Source organism: Prinia subflava, chromosome 8 (genome assembly GCF_021018805.1).
Source record: "Prinia subflava isolate CZ2003 ecotype Zambia chromosome 8, Cam_Psub_1.2, whole genome shotgun sequence".
In the NCBI taxonomy this organism is placed as follows: Eukaryota; Metazoa; Chordata; class Aves; order Passeriformes; family Cisticolidae; genus Prinia; species Prinia subflava.
The window spans coordinates 7,226,477-7,243,780 of NC_086254.1; the positions used below are offsets into that span (position 1 = coordinate 7,226,477).

General features: G+C 41.5%; 1 protein-coding gene across 1 annotated transcript in view; it reads left to right on the plus strand.

Moving 5' to 3' along the window:
• Positions 1-17,304, plus strand: part of TAOK1 (TAO kinase 1) — a 63,463-nt gene that overhangs the window by 14,600 nt on the left and 31,559 nt on the right. Inside the window, exon 2 of the mRNA XM_063402669.1 lies at positions 14,698-14,924. Coding sequence (XP_063258739.1) covers positions 14,793-14,924 — 132 coding nt within the window. The 5' untranslated portion in view covers positions 14,698-14,792. The remainder of the gene's footprint in view (positions 1-14,697; positions 14,925-17,304) is intronic.

Sequence of the window (17,304 nt, forward strand, 5' to 3'; positions counted from 1 at the left end):
AGTGGCTTAAGCCCTTTTCTCCTCACTTCAGGCCAGAAGAAAAGTACTGCTTCTCTTACTTGAGAGATGAAGAGTTGGTCTACCAGAGAAAAGTTTTTTAAAATACTCATAGTAAGAGTTAACTCAGATAGAATGAAGCTTGGACATTAAACCTGCTTTGTGGGCCATGTTTACGAATTGTTGTTCGAAGTATTTGCTTCAGATATACACGTTGACCTACCTCTTTCATCCCTTTGTTCAGGACAATTAGTAATACTGCCAAACCAGAAAAGAGAGACAATTTTTTTAAAGAAAAGATGTAGTCATTTACCTTTTGTGTGTGCAGAACGATATATCAACTCGACCTTTTTTCCTAGTGGAGAGGCAGTCAAGCACAAGGATGTCTAAGACTGTGGTTTGATGGACTTTTTAGGAAACCTGTAAGGAGAGATGTGCTGAATGTGCTGGGTGTGTTCACTGCAGTGGATTCAGCTCTTGACTCCACAGTGCTTGCAGGTGCTGGTGTTCAGGGAAAACACAGCACTTAAGCATTCCGTGCACGTGTCTTCTAGCAATATATTTATGTGTATAAAATAATGCTATAGGCAGGTAAAGTATAAAGGTTAATTTGTTTATGTTAAAGTTCCATCAAGATGGAGACTCTGTATTTGCCAGTCACTTCCTTAAATGGGGGCTTATTCCCTAGTGGGACCCATCTTTGCAGTGCAGTGGCAATAAGAGGGGGAGGCAGCACTGAGTGTTGCTGAGGCATTTTGCAGCTCCTGGTGCGGAGCAGGCCGTTCTCAGTTCTCCCTGGAGAGCAGCAGAAGATGCTCCAGCCCTGGACTATGAGAGATCAGAAGGACTTCTTCCTGCAAGAGAGGCTCCTCTTGTTTCCAGTTCCTAGACTGTCAGGAATCTGTCCTGTGTTCAGTGAATCATTCCTGGAGAGCATTCAGGCAGTGTGGAGGAGGAAAGTGCCTGGTGTGAATGCAGGAGGTATAAAAGTCAGATGAGAGGGGAGAGATAAGAATATGTCAGGACAGAGTACAGTGAAACTGGGACTGCAGAAGGGTCAGAGAGGTAGGAGCTGGAGCTGATGGAGAATTGGAGCTGGAGGTTTGCAGGAGAGGTGACTTGGGAGCCTGGGAGATAGGGAGAGAGGCAGCAAAAGAAGATGGGTTGGCAAGGGAGATGGCAGTCTGAATTCTGACACTTTCTAATTTTGGAATGCTTGCCTTTGTAACCTTAATAATTTTGTTCTAATACACCAGATACAAAAATTGCATTATATGTTCTGAGGAATTTGGTTACTATGGTAATGGGTATATAAGTACATAAGAGATGAGGTGTCAGCAATCAGAACAGCTGTAATGTAGCACGCAAACCTGTGACTACCGGAATTTGGGAAGCAGGGCCTTACAAACTTCTCCTGCTTCAGTCTCATTTCTCACTGCCAGGATGTGTGTTCCTTTGTGAAGGTGACGTCAGAGCTTCTACAATAAATCTTTTGGGATTTTGGAATTTCAGCAGACATGCCCAGAAATTGTGAGTAAACAGACCATGTACCTGCCAGGATGAGGAGGTTTCTGTTCCCACCTGGCTGCTGGAAGTGCAGGACAGATACCTGCTGGACAGACCACGAGCATCCAGGATGGGAGCAGGCTGCTGCTGGCCTCTGCTCTGGCTCAGCCACGGATGTGGGACTCATTCCCAGCATCACACAGCCAGTTTTCCCCTCCTTACTTTTGGTGCCTTGTCTGGGTGGATTTGGGGCAGTGCACTGGTACCTTCTGTGCCAGAAGCCATTGTGTTTGTTACAGCAGTTTGGGGATGGTGAGGTCTTGCCCAGCCATAGCAGCTGGGGAAGAGGATGGGGGAGAGCAAGAGCATCCTAGGGGGTGTCAGGCAGGAATATGGGGCAACTGTTGGCACAGGAATGCAAAGGATGGTGGTTCTTGCACAGGTCTGATCCCTTCCTCCATTTGCAGCAAGGATATATTTTCCATACCCACCCACACCTTCTGATTGAAAAACCATTTCTGCACCGTTTCCTGTGGCTGGGGACGGGTGGGTTATGAGGATTATCCTCAACAGGACAGAGCTGCTGGAGAGCTGATGGAGCAAGCAGTGTCCAGGCTGAATGAGCACTGCAAGTACAATCCATCCCCTGTAGGAGTGGGTCAGGGCAGCACAGGGCACAGCAGCATGATGGAGATTTCTTAAAGCCAAGCATGGTGTAATGGTGTAAGGATGAGTTAGTCCTAGTGAGGAAAACTGGGCTGGAGGGAAGCTGCTGGTAACTTCAAGGTCCAGCCTTCAGACAGTTTTAAGTGGTGTTTTAGTCTTGATGTACGTGTGAAAGGACTGTGTTAATGGAATTTGCTGTTCAGAGCTGAGGGATATTGTCAATCCAGAGGAGAACTGAAGTCTCTGGCAGGACTGAATGAGCTGGAGGATTTGCAGTATGGAAAGCTACATGGAGGAGTGCAAAGTGAATGGTCATGCAGTAGCAAATATATAATAACATACAGAATATATGAAGGTACTTTATTCTATAAAGACATGAAATAGAAAAATATGGTTTATCAGCTAGAAATGAAAATATGCAAAATACTTGAATATATCCCTTGATACCATGGTGATTTTTAAACTTTAGTGCTATATATCTAGGAAATTAGCAGATGTGGAAAATGGTGGTGAAGGATTTTTTTTTTAAAAAAGCTTCATTTGGGACAGATGTGAGGAAGGCCTGTTAAAATGGTCTGGGAAGTCAGTTCTCTCTCCTGCGTCATAAAGGGAGACAAAACTGGCTTTTTTCAGCTAACAGGCTTAGGGGGACAGTATTCTGTCTCTCCTTGTGCTTATCTCTCAGTATTGAAAAGGGAAGAAAACTTTAAACACTAAGGCTGGTGTGGGAAGAAGGGTAAGGCAGTGTAAACTTACAATAATAAATCTGTAAATCAGTCTTAATCAGTTCTTAATCTTAAATTGGTTCTAATCAAAATAGGAGTGGGGTTCTGGAGCAGCCTTGTAATCAGAGTAGTGGCTTTGAGAAGTTCTCAGGAGTTGGTTATTATTTGATGATTGGATTCTGTTATAAAGTTGCTTAAAATAGCAGGAGCAGGACTTAATTGGACCTTCAGCCCTGTGATCTTAACAATCCAATTGAGACATTCCTGTATATCTGAGCCACAGATTGTTTTGTGTATTAGTTGAAATGAGCATTTTCCCCATGAAAGCAGATAAAACTCATCAAATTAAAAGGTTATGCTTGTTATCTTAATACGTACTAAGAACTATTTTTTGTTTTAAGTGAAAAACATAAAGAGAAGGGATTCAGACCTTGCAGAACCCAGTGGAGAGGCGTTTCTTCAAGTAGGTAGAATAGTAAAAAAATGGAATTTTTAAAATTTGTTTTTGTTTGGTTTTGATTGTTTGCCTCTTCCCCTTGTGTGCTGTGTAGGAAATGGTTCTGCTCAGTCATGTGAAGACTGGAAAAAAAATAACCTGAGCTGGAGTAAAACTGGACAAACTGCCATGACTTTGGGGAATTCCAGCAGGAAAGGAGGTGCTCACGGGCTCTAGAAACGTGTGACATAATTGCTCATTAAAGCTACCCCATTTATGGCTACAGATAATCTGGTAGCACAGATTTAACAGCTATAAAAGGTTTAAACTCTTCTGAAGCTGAAATGTGTTTGAACCCTTTTTTGAACATGCTTTAAGTTACAAACTCAGGTAAGCAGCTGTAAATCCTTGCTGCACTGCCAGTGTCTGTGTGCTGCAATGGGTTGGTCACTCCTAAAGAACAGAATAATCTTTCACAGATCATCTGTTCTGACAGGGCTTCTCTGCTTGTGCCCAGTGCTGAAGGGCCATCACATACCTGCACCTTCCTAGAACTTCTCCTTATTTCCCTGCAGCCTTTCAATAAACCTTTTTTCTATTTATGATACTAATCCTGTATTTTATAAAATCCTGTGTTAAAAGAATTCGACCTTTTTCATAGCAAGGTGTGCTTCGATGGTGCTTGTTTGACCCTAGAAGATTAGCAACATAAAAATTGTCATCCAGGTTGTGGTACCTCGCCTGTCTGGTCCTATCTGCTGTCCCTGGCAGTAGTGACAACCTGGGTGCTGCAGGAGCAGTGCCAGGAGCATCCAGGAATACCTTACCTGACCTGGCTGTGGATGTTCTTACTCCTGTAAATGTCTGGTTTAAAAAGCAGTGTTTTTATCTCCTGGGCTCAATGCCTCACAGTCATTTCTGCAGGTTAATTTTGCTGTTTATACCTTGATTGGTTGAATTCCTTCACTCTGTTATAAACATGCTGCTCTTATAGTTTATGGTTTTCTCCCTTTGTTTTTGAAGTCTGAGCACTTCCCATGACCTTCCTATTTATGATTTTTAGCTCTTACACCTTTTCTCCTCAAGCTTAGTTTGTCTCTTTAGGCATTTACAACTTTCCATTTCTAAGGTTTTTTTTTACTCCCATTTTACTGCTATATATGAATGAAGAATAATCTCCAGGAGCAGGCCATGGCAGAGACTTCTTCAAGTACTGTCAGAAATTCTGTATTATTTTTCTGATTGATTCTTCATATTGTTTTTTAAAAAAACCCAGTCTGGCATTGTGTTTGGCATAATTGTGCCATTTTTTTTGCTGAGTTTTCTGCAGCAGGCTCAGCTCCTGAGTTATGTTTAGTTTAAGAGTAGATGTGTGCTTTATGCTCTCTTTACTTTTTTGACCTTTCATCTCCTGTCTTGTTGCTCATTCATACTCTTTTTTAAGGTTCCTGTGTACTTTTTGATGCTGTCAGCTGCCCTAAATAAAACATGTCATGTACCTTTCCCTCCCATCCAGACCTTAAGTGCAGATATTATGCTGGATCCCCACATTTTCTGTGGTCGCTCTGATTGCAAGAGCCTTTTCTCTTGTTCGAAATGTAATGTAATTATTATCTGACCTCTTGCTTTTTTTAGTTTTGTATCAGTTCAGAGATGATGATTCTTTTCTCTACCTATGACTAATTCTCACAGTAATTTTGTGTATTTTTTCCACTTCTTTTTGAATATCCTTTTGAGTTGTTCTGTTCTTTTAATGACATGTAGTCTAGTGCATAAATGGTTCGTTTTCTGGTTCTTAGTGTAGCACAGTTACCAAGTGATTAGCATGCTGCTCCCACTAATTAATAGTTCAGTTAATTCTTCTGTTCAGTTTGGCTGCAGCCATTGTTGGGACCTTCTCTGGAGCAGCAGCAGCTGCTGGAAGGGGACAGCAGCTGTGACAAAAGCTGTACGTCACTCTGGAGCTACGTCAGACTTTAGGGCAGCTGCTTACCCGTCCCCATAGGTCAGTAATGTTTAATTTACATGTTTATGGAAGGACCATCTGTCTTGGTCTGTGACAGCACCTTACCTATACCCAGTTATCTTCTTGGTGCAGGTCATTTGCCTTCTCTCCTGTTCCCTTGTTCTCTTGTGTGGCTTTTTGTCAGGCTAGATGATGCCCAGGGCTTCTCACTGTTGCAGCTTGGTTTGTAAGATTGTTCCTACACAGTATCACAGAGTTCTGCTGTATTTTTCTGTTTGTGTTTGGCTTTTTCTGCCTCAGGGTCTTCCTACTGGCATCAGTTTTGCCAGGTTTATACTTGCTCAAATAAGGATCTGACCTATGGACTGGAGGGTTGGATACAGCTTCTTGCTGGAGTGGGAGTATGTCCTGGAGTTCTTTTGCACTCCAGGGAATTCATTTGCAAGCTCAGTTTTAACATTTTCTCTTTTTTCTTTTTTTTTTTTTTTACTCAATGACCAGAAAGACTTTGAATTGCTTCCTTTCAGGCCTCTTTTTAAAACTATGGTGATACTGCCACTTTTTAATTACTTCTTTTCTCAAGGGTAATTATCTATGTTGTGAGCTTTAGTAGCTTATTTCTGAGTTATTTATGCTGAATCCAAAATAGCTAATTTGCTTACGTTTACTCTATTTATTGTTCTGGGACAGAATTGCTTAGGGGTCAAGAAAAGGTTTCTTTAAACTCAAGTCCCATTAGGATATCTGACTAATTTTTTTTTTATGGGCAGCTGGAGTTTCCCAGTATTTTGCCTCTAGATTTAATTGACTCTCATCAACTGGCCTGCTGCTAACCTCTTCCTGGCCAGTGTGCAGCCACTGTGTCTCCCACACTGGACCCATTATAACATGGAGAGCTGGCTGTAGGTGATGCACTCACAGAAGGTTTATTAATGTGATGCTTTATGTTAGTAAAGGAAAAGAGTTGGCAGCGACTGTGAACTTAATGAATTGCAAAAGAAGAGGGACAGAAAGATTTCATTTTTTCCAGTTGCCTTCCTCATAGCTTTGCTAGCCTAAGGAATCACTAAATTTAGACCTGACCTTCTTAATAAATGTACCAGAACTATCACAAGCAAAGACATCCAGGAGATGTTAGTGTTCACTATGTCAAGGAATGGTGAGCACTTCTTGAATTTTCATAGCATTGGTCTGTGAGAAATGAGTGCTGGCTATTCTTCAGCTGTTCTGTAGGTCTAATTTTTGATCTCATGGGACATTCCATTTTAAATAGTAGAAAAAAGAGAGCAAGATGCTTTTTTGCATTAATTTTTCTCAGCTGCATCAATAATATCTTTCATATATGTTGTTAAGTGGTAGGATCAGTGGTAGATTTGGTGTAAATGACATTGTAAAAATTGCCATTAACAAAACTACTATTTTCAGGAGTACAGGTAGTGTTATGAATATTTGTATTTGCTTATAACTGACACATGAAACCTGTCAAAAGACATTTTGTTTGTTCAGAATATCTTGTCTTTAACACAAGAACACACTTGCCCAGTTAGTTATCTTTTAAATTCTTAGAAAACTTGAAAGATTGTAGAAATAATTAAAAATAAATATTTATACCCAGCCGAGAAACACAGATCCTTGGCTTGTCAGTGAAGGTTTGGGAAATGCAACTTTCTGACCCTTTCATTAGTGACATTCCTGGAAAGTAAACACCCAAGCAGAACAGCTCAGCAGGATCAGAAAGTGTGCTGGGGTAAGTAATTCGAGGAGTTGATGATGGACATTTTAGTGTCAGAATCTTGAGAGGAAATCAAAGTAAGGCACAGAGTCTACAAGTACACATATAAGAGAAATGCAAGCAGTGCTCGAGCATAAAAGTGTCTTCCTGAGGCTATTCTGTAAAAAAGTATAATAAAAGAAAAAAAAACAGAGGTAGAAAAGCAGGGAGAGAAAGGAAAAAGAATCTGCAAAGAGGTTTCTTCAGGATAGAACTATTCCTCAAGAATCTTTAAAAAAGAAATTGAAAAAGGAATCTTATAGGAATGGTAGGCTTGTTCCTTTTCAGATGTAGAAAGGAGTACTGAGTGGGGAAGAAAAGCCTGTTTGAACATAGGCGCTCACACAGACAAAAAATTGCAAGAATTCACTGCAATATCCAGGTGCAGATTCATCTTATCCTTCTAATCTATTCCTTCTAGAAATACCTAGGTGAGGGAATGTGGAAGATAAAGGGGACAGCATTTCATGCCTGTTCTTTGCTGAACTCCTATGGAGAAGGATCTGTGTTCCTGTGCAGGAAGCAGAACTTTGTTCCAGAGGCGGACATGGGGTTAGACACCATGTGAAGTGCCCTTGCTGCTATAAGGCAAGGGATGGAAGTGTCCAGCACGGCTCTAAGATCTCACCTGCTTCAGGCTTCGGCAGCAGAAGGATCTCCTCACTTGGAGATGAAATGATTCTGTCTTTTCCCTTATCCTGGAAACTGGCAGAAAGCAAAAGAGCACCTCATGTACATGAGCCTGGAGTGAAAAGCAGTGTGGAGAAGAATCTCAGTGGGGCTTCCCATGCTCCACAGGTGCTTTCCACAATCCAGTTTGCTCATCCTATTCCAGGTGGTTTTGTTCTGCTTGCAGTTGGCATTATTTTAGGATGATCAGTTTGGTGACAGCTTTTTGGATATTTTTCTGAGTAGTTAACATTTTTCTAACAGTTTCTTGTAGAATGTCATTCATCTGCACCTCCCTTTTCCTTAATGACTGACAGCACTCGTGTGATCCAGTGTAGAGAACAAATGTAATGAAAAGAAAGATTTTAAGATCAGTAAGAGAAGGGCAAGTTCATTACTTTGTCAGCATTTTTTTGTCTGAGCTGTAGCTCACGACTAAGTGGTAAAACTAAGTTAGCAGGATCCCAAGGGAGATGTTCCTGAGTGCCCTTTGTCCCCTTTGCAGGGCATGGCAGAAGTTAAATGCCCTTTGCTGCATCTTCAGCCTTTTCTTGCTTCATTTCTGGTTTGGTTTTTGGTTTGTTTTTTTGGTGTTTTTTTTTCCTCTTTTTCCCCTTAATTGCCACTCTAGGAAGAATTCCAAATTGCAGATCTAGGAGGAGAAAAAATAACATGTTGTTAGCTTGGTGGGAGAGGCTTAGCCAAGTGCACAAGGAATCTGTGATATGGAGTTTTGAATGAGTCAAGGGGCTGCAATTCCTGTGTGTCCTGGGAGGTTTGAGGTGCTGGTGGACCTTCCATTGTGACAGACACTGGAACACAGCTGTCTTGATGCCATCTGCCTGGGGTCACTGAGGGTGGACAGGAAGCTGATTTTTAGCTATTCAAGGAAACAGCCACCTTCTGCTGTGAGCAGAGTAACTCTTCTTCCATGTGTTCAGAGCATGTGAAGGCCCTTGAGAATTACTCTGCTTTTGTCAGAACAGGAAAAAAAAAAAAAAACGGCTGACTGGGTGGAGCAGAGCCTGGCTTAAAAGAGGTTTGAAGAAATGCAAAGTAATAAAAAACAGTGTATATACTTTCGACAAGCTTGCTGGAAGGAGAAATGTGGTGCAGGAATGTACTTTCCCAGGAACCATGAAGGACCTGATGAATGTGAGCCCCTCGGTGTTTGCTGAGCTGTGCAGAAGGATGGGTACAAGCTGACAATGTCACACTGGCTGCAGGTTCCCTGAATTTCAGAGAAACCAACAGAACTCCTTCTGTCTGTGTCCTTGTGGAAAGGCCCCACCACTGGCTGGCACCTGGCTTTTGGGAACAGTAAAGAAAGTGATAGGACCTCTAGTGGGTAATTCCTGCCCTTTATTTTTCTGGATAAGGTAACTCCATGCATAGAATTCGTCAGGTTAACATTTTAAAGGTTGATTTAAATGCAGATCACAAAATTAAGTCAAGGGTAAGTGGTGTAATTCCTAAAGTCAAATATATCAGCTCTACCTGATGGTTGTTAATTTATTCTGATGCTGGACCTTCATCGTCTTTTCTGCTGTGTTCCCATGAACTGTATAGCTCTTCGACTTCCATTCCAGGTTAAATTCTTACTTTTATGAGAGTGCTTTCATCTTTTTTATCTTGCAAGCTTTTATTCCAAGTTTATAGAAATGGGGAGTGATTTGTTTGCTGCTTCCAAAAGAATTTGTGCTTTCAGATCAAGTATTCAATACTAGAGAGAAACTTTCAAAATTCATTATTTTAAGCATTCTTATAATCATTCTTTAAGGATTCTTACCATCTAGCTCTTACTTTAGGCGTAATTGCAAGTAAAAGAAAAAAAAATGAAAGTAAATTCTTTCAATAGTTTCAGTTTATCATATTTAGGATAGTTGTGGAAATTTTCAGTGTCAGCTGGAAGCCATTCAGGAAATTTTTAATAATGTGTTGAGAGGATAATTTAATCTCAGCTTCATACACTCCCTGGATCTGACCCATATGCAAGTAAGAGAAAATCCCTTTTCCCATTTTTGATAGTTGTATGATGACACTCATTCCCCATCTTATTTAATGCTTGTGCATTAGATCATGCCAGAGAAAATTACACTTAGATTTAGCAGCTGTTTGCACTACCAGCAATGCAGATTCTTAAGCGAAAATCTAAATATCAGTTTCTAAATAAAGTTATGTTGTGGTGGGGAGTTGTTTGTTAGTGGTGTGGGGGTTTTTTGTTGGTTGTTTTATTACTTTGAGTAAGAAGATCTGCAAAGAACCAGTAGTTTTTTGTGTTGAATATTCACTTTTGAGTCTTTGCTATTACATGTCAGCTGTGAAGATCATAGGGGCTGTGACTGGTCTCCTGCTTGGTTTGTTTGTTTTTAAAGTGTCATATATATTCCATCAGGGAAAAACACAGAGTGTAGCTATGTTTGACACCAAAGAGAAGTTTTTATAGATGTTACTGTGCTGAGTGTATGGGACACCAGATGACTGTAACATAAAACAAGATTTATGTCTCGAATTGTAAATAACTTTGTTTATAGTTCAGTAATAGAGGACAGCTTTCCTGTTGGCTTCCATAGCCATTGTGGAAGTCTGTGTGGCTCTTGTTCCCAGTGAAATGGGGAGACATGGGATGATGGATGCAGAAATCTATTTGTTGTTTTCATTTTGCGCTCACATGGTATTTGTTTAGTTCTGGTTCTCATATTCTTATTGCATGTGTTAGTTCCTTGAAATGTCATTTGTAGGGACAAAGCATGCTCTTCAGTGCTAATCATCTACAAGCAAGTGTATGGTGTAATTTAGTTTCTGCAAACTTTTGAACCATCTTGAGGAGCTAAAAATGCTTTGCTGTATCTTGTGGTTAGTGTAACCAAGTGCCTTCTAGTCACTGCCACTCACTGAGTTGGTCTGAATGGGAACTTGAGAAATTATATGGGCAGGTGATAATCTCAGTGTGTGATTCCCTTCTTTTCTGCAGGGAAGATGAAGCACATTCTCTTAGTACATTGGTTTATGTTACCTGAAAACCTTTATCTGTGACACTGACAGCTGTCAGAGAGTTTAGTGTAATGTGGACTGATTTTAATTTCACTGAGGTCTCTGTAGCATACGACTGAAATATGCACTTCAAATATGGCAACTGACCATTTCAAGCTCTGCTTGTTCTGCTCTGCAGCATCCCAGGGGATGTTAGTCACAGGGGTGGGTCTTAACTTCAGCTTGAGATGACATGGCAGGAGGCAGAAAACTCCAAAGAGAACAGGTCTTATCCCGTCCTCATCTTCAGTTTTCTTGTGTCAGAGGTTCAAGGGGTGTGTGTGTACCTTTAATATAGCCATAATTACAGGGATGTAACGTCTTATCGATTAATAGACTTCTGTGGATGTGTGCATGTGGTTTCTGCTAACTGATAGTTGTTCAGATGAAAGTAATTTGATAAAACATTTTGGTCTGTAGTCAGTGTCATTTACACCAGTAGTGGTAGCCACTAAGTGTAGTGAGTTCAGGCTACTGTGTGGAAATAGAGCTGGGCCAGCCCTGTGCCTTGATCATTCCCTGGTTTGCTTTGAATCTATCTCATGTTCCTACACCACCTTATTGGTTAAGAGTGAAGTTGATCTAAGTCCTGGTAGTTGTGTTTATACAGTGCAATATTCTCTTTTTGTATGAGTGACACCTAGAAAAAAAAAGTGAATTTATTTTTCTAATTTTAGCAGCCTGCAAGGTGGCTTGTAGGTAGTCACGCACAGTCAGAGGTGCTGTATCCTGTTTGCAGTGCCTGTTCCTTGGCCAGAGCCAGAATGCAGCCACCTGATCTGAACTAAAGTGAGATGATCACTCCCATCCACTGGGAACAATTGTATTTAACAGTATAGTTACACCAATCCAAAAAACCTGTAGTGAATAGACTGCACTGGTGGAAGAATGTAGAATACTCAAGTGCAACTTGACTGTGCTTTAGAAAACCAGCTGCCTGCTGGTGTGTGAATTAATTTGCAGTGCAGTTTAGTTTAGGGTTGATTTTTTTGTTTTAATTTTAAGTCTCTCCTGTATTTTTAATACACTTAAAATAATGCAATGACTGTTTTGCTTGCCACTTCTCCTGCCTTCCATTTCCCCACAGCATTCAGGTGTCATTACTGCAAGGCAGGAGGCAGAGCTCTGCTGCTGTCACTGCTGGGCTTTGGCAGGCAGTGCCTGTTGTCTGGGTAAAAAGAACACTGAGGGAATTTAACGTTGTAGCATCCATAAAAACTGGAGCACTTCATTAAGTGAAACTGTGTAAAGCTTCCTTATGGATGGAATTTACATTAATGCATTTTATTGTTCCATCTAAGGAGATCAAATGATAAGCAGTGTCATGTACACGTTTGCGACTATTCTGTTAAATGGATTTTAATACTTAATGTTTTTTTTCTCATGCATTTCTAAGCAGCAGTTATTTCCAAGGATCATGATAATGAAATTTGTCTTGATGCTCTCAGGAATAAATGGGGGAAAAGTGTACTTTAAGGTGTATCACAGTAGGTGAGGAGTTCTGCCCTGTCCCATCCCACGCCTGTGTGTGTTGTCAGTGGACCCAGTAGGAGTTTCAGCTGCAGGAAGAAATGTTCCTGTTGATGACATTTCAGAGGCATGCTCAGAAAGGACGCCAAGAGCGGCTGTGGTGGCTGGTTTGGCATGGGGGGTCGGTGAGGAGGGAGAGGAGGCTGTGATCCATCTCAGCTGGGTTTTCCCCTCGCGCTGGCTCTCACACGCACGCTCGCTCGCGGGGACATGTGACTTTTGGCCATATTAGCAGGTTTATCCAAGCCTAGCCCCTCTGACTAACAGATGTAGGGAAAAGGGCATTCTGGGATTGCAGCAGTTGCTTTTGAACAACAATGTCCTTTTTGTAAGAATCTGATGCTTCTTAAAAGATGGAACATGACATCATTACCGTCGATCCAAGAAACATTCCTTCAATAATACTGAGTGTGCTCTGGTTATCAGCTCCCTTCCCCCAGCTCCTTTCTCTTGCTTTTCTGACATGCTTTTTGTCTATTGTTTTGTTGGGGGCTGTAAATGTGAAACAGTTGTCTTTCAGTGTTATGTGCTTGCTAGAGCTGGAATCAAGTGGAATATTGTTGATTTATAAGAAAGAAAAATAACAAAATCCCCGCTTCTCCTCCAGCTTTCATAAATGTAGTGTACTTCAGGTATGGGCTGAGCTGGAGCTAATTATTTCCCTTCCCACACGGTATTAGTTACTGTGTTATGCAAGGGAAGGTGGGGATATGGCAGTCCTGTTCCTGTGCATCCCGCTCAGCCTCACTGGCAGCTGTGTGCAGATGCTGGTTGTTCCAAGGCTCCTGCAGCGATCCTGCATCCATGGGAAGTGTGAGAGTGCTCAGCAGTGCAGTGTGGCAGAGTTGTGAGCAGCTGCATATTTTCTGTATGTGTGTGTGTGTGTGTGTGTTCTACTTGGTCCACCACTGGGATTTCAGTGTCGGCTTTTCCTTATCCCTTGAGAGCGGGCTATCACGGAAACACATTCTGGGTTGCATTATAAATCTCTTTGAATACTGACTGCTTGGAGGAAAATGCGGGATTTTGCTTCCCTCCCATGTATTCTCTCTCCCATGCATGTCTTCCTCAGAATAGCTGGAGACTTTTGTGGAGTTTACAGCCAGGTACATCTCAGCTGTGTTTCACAGCCAGGCTCTGCAGCAGTGCTAGGAGGTCTCTAACAAGGAGCAGGCAGGCTGTGGCACTTCCACATGCTACAACTCTCCAGAGAAGAGAACACTGAGCACAAACATGCAGGAATATGTCTTTTTCCATCCTTGCAGGAATTGCTCTGCAGAGACTGGAAAACAAATGATTCATTGATGGTCTAGAGGCTTGGAGAAAGGTGGAGTTTATAGTGTCCAGAGAGGGAGGAGAAATGGACAGGACCTTCTGGTGTGTTTAAACTCAGATTTGTTGTCTTTCACATCTTCATAATGGAAATAAACCCTCAGCTTTTTTAAGAAACAAATTTGAGATACAAAAATAGAAATAGTAAAAGCACAAGTCTTGGCCAGACAGATTTTTTTGGAAAGGAGTGAGATGTGTGATTAACTGTTTGCCAGTGGCAGAATTGTTTTTATTGGTGATAATTTACAGGGATTTGATAGGAAATCCTAATACCTCCCATTATGAGGAAAAGAAAAGGGCTTTTTATTTGTAGTGGTTTTTCGGCATCACCTGTTGTAATGATACAGTAAGATTTTAGCACAACTTAACAGTATACTTTTATTCTGGATAGATTCCAAGACACAAAGCTTGTAGTAAATGCAAGCAAACTCGTGGTGCAGACAGAAAGAATTTTACACATTCCCAGTTGTGTCTGAAGTTGCAAGTTCCTCTGAAGAAAGTGTTTGCCAATGGCCTATTGTCCATTGTCTCATGTGCCAATCACAATTTAAATGTGTGCTTGCCTCTGCTAAAGTGGAGCAGAAGGAGGAGCATCGGGTGTGGAATCGGGTATCTCCTGTTCTGGATGCAGTTTCTCTGAAAAAAGGGGTTGCAAGTCAACCTCTGAAGAACGGGAACTTTGTGATAGACATCACAAAATCCAACAGTTTTTTAGGACACAGTGGCTGTAACTCTTCAGAGGGAGACTGTCACGGTAATATGGACTCATTGGTGATGAATTGTTTGTCCTGGGGGTCAGAGAATCCCTGACTGCTCTGCAGGTGATCGAGCAGATGCTGGAGCATGGAATACACCTAATTTTGTGTTTTGATTTTGGCTTCTGTCCTAGAGAAATGCTTGACTGGTGTCACAGTGGGGCTGTGACATTATCCCAGCACACAGGGTGCGTTGCTTCACACACCAGGGCTGCTTGCTCTGGAGGAAGTGGAAGCTGCTTTGCTGTGCCTTGTTTGGGGCTCTTTGAGCAGAGGATAATCAGTGAAGGATTGCAATCTCTTTCTTGCAGTAATCCATGCTGAAGAGGCTCCATTCATACAGATGAGCCAAGGGTTGAAGCAGCACTTTAAACCCAGATAGTCGGTCGGCTGACTGCCCAGCAGGATGCCATCAACCAGCCGAGCGGGCAGCCTGAAGGACCCCGAAATTGCAGAGCTCTTCTTCAAAGAAGATCCAGAAAAGCTCTTCACAGATCTCCGAGAGATTGGCCATGGAAGCTTCGGAGCAGTTTATTTTGTAAGTAGCACCATGACTTGTCAATTTTAGCTGTGTTTCTTTTTAAATTGTGGGTGTAGACTTTTTTGAGCATAATGAGGAAAAGAAACTACTGTGACTTTTTTTTGTGTGGTGTTTGGGGCAGAGATGTTATCTTGTGTGTGTTATGGTCTCAATCCTTTCACAAACTTGCAGTCTCTGCAAGGTGTTTGCATACAAAAAAACCCAGGAAACTTGGTCCTTGCCCGGTGCTTTTAGGTGAATCATTATGTTGCAAGCAGGGATTTATGTGCAAATTAAAACATGGACTTCTGCTCCATCTATTCTGACTGGCAATGCAGTTCTCTTGATCTCATCATCTCCTTATCACTTCTTGTTCCTTGAGAGAAATTGAGTTCTCTCCCTCTTTGTGCATACCCCGAGGCTCCCTTAAAGCCATTCTTTATGTTTGACACCTGAGTGTTGGTGCTTTTGTTGTCATTTGTCCTGTCACATCCATTCCTACTGCAGGCAAGAATCCCAGTATCCATCTGCATAAAACTTACTTGACATGAACGTCTGGACAGCAGAATTTTTCTCAGGCTGCTTATATAGCTCAACTGGCAGTGGGATCCTCATGGCAACCTCAGTGCAGATTGCCTTGTGTTAACCAAATACTGTGGGGCCTTCATTAAAAAACACTTTCCTCAGAAAACCTTTTCACGTTTATAATTATAGGAGGTGTGGCCAAACCTGCCAATTTTCCTTCAGAAAGCCATTTGTGTCACTATTTTATGAGATGCCTATTCAGTGTTAATAATTGCAGCAGACCATGTTGGGAACCTTCCAGCACAAATTTAATGCAGCACAGATGAACTAATTAGGAAAAGCTTCTTAATTTTTGTTCAGTGCTTAAAACTATGAGCCACCACTGTCTGGGAACAGATCTGGGGGAGGAAGTGTTTTCTAATGAAACAATACTCACCTGTGGCCTTAAATTCACCTCATTTGCTCACTTTGGTTAAAGAGGGAATATAAAGGGAGGGAACTGACAAATCTGTCTTGCTGCTGTGTGGAAATATTATTGAAGAAATATTAGGGAAGTTTTTTGGGAGCACTGCGTCTTTCAGAGGCAGGCATGGGCCACACAGATATGGAAACCCATGATGCAGCTGCAGGTAGGCTGTGAGCTGGAAGCAAACAGCATTCCCAAACACCAGCAGGAAGCTGCCATGGGGTATTTGTAGCCTGCATGAACTTAGTCTTTGTGGTAAGGGCTGATGGCCCATTACCAGCTCCATCTCCAAAGCAATTGCAACTCAGAGGTCATTAATTTCTAGCCCTTCTTTCTCTTTTTCCCCCACCATTTTAAATCACCAGTTCATTATAGATCGGTATTTACTCGCTATAGAGTGCAATTACTTGCTGGCATTTGGATTGTGCTTCTTTGTCAGAAAATACCTCTGATTTGGCTCTTGCATAAAGACAAGTGTAAGCAGTGCATCACACAACCGCAGCCCTCTCATTTTTGTCAAGACAGGGTTTCTGATAAAGACACTCTCTTGCTGTTGCTATGTTAGGAAGTTTAAACCTGTTTTGTGCCTTTTTTTATTGCTAATGGTTCTGAGATGTTGAATCTGAAACTGTTCCATGCAATGTGCCCTATCCTTCAAGAAGCCCAAATGGTCAGAGAAACAACATGGAGAGGGAAATTGAATGCGAGTTAAATAACCATGAGGAACTACAACATAAGGGAGTCTATCTCTTGGGCACTTTATTCCTCTGTAAAGCTAGAAATAAAACTTCTTCAGTTTCTTTAACAAGATTTTAATTCTGCTACTGCAAATAATTAAACTTTCTCTAATTAATATAATATTGGATATAGTTAATAACTGCTTTAAATTATATTACTGAAGCCAGTGCCATACTCCACTTGTTCTTTGTGCATACTTTGCCTGTGTCAATGCTGAAGCCACTCTGATCACCAGATGTTGATCCTTTGTGTGGAGTTTTTGGGGGAAAGCAAGATATATGTGCAAACATGTCTGCCATAAAACAAGCCTTGTTCATTTGGATGGTTAAAGGGAGCTGGCCTTGCACATCCTCCTGGTTTTTGTCTAGGAACTGTTTTTTCAGTTATCCAAGATCACAGGGAAACTAAAAAAGCCAATGAAACTCTGAGATTTTAATGTTTCTGGGTTGTCAGCCAGGACAGTTGTCCTTCTCTAGGACAGTAGGTGTTCAGCAAACTCTGTCAGGTGTTGTTTGCTTGGGCTTTCTGATGCAAAGCATCCCTCTCCAGGCAGCTTTCATGGCATACAGCCTGCACCAAAAAATGTGGTTGATAAATAGATGTGGGTATAATTACCCAATAGAAAATCCATATAATCCTGAAAATTCCCCTACCTTATTGAAAATAGAG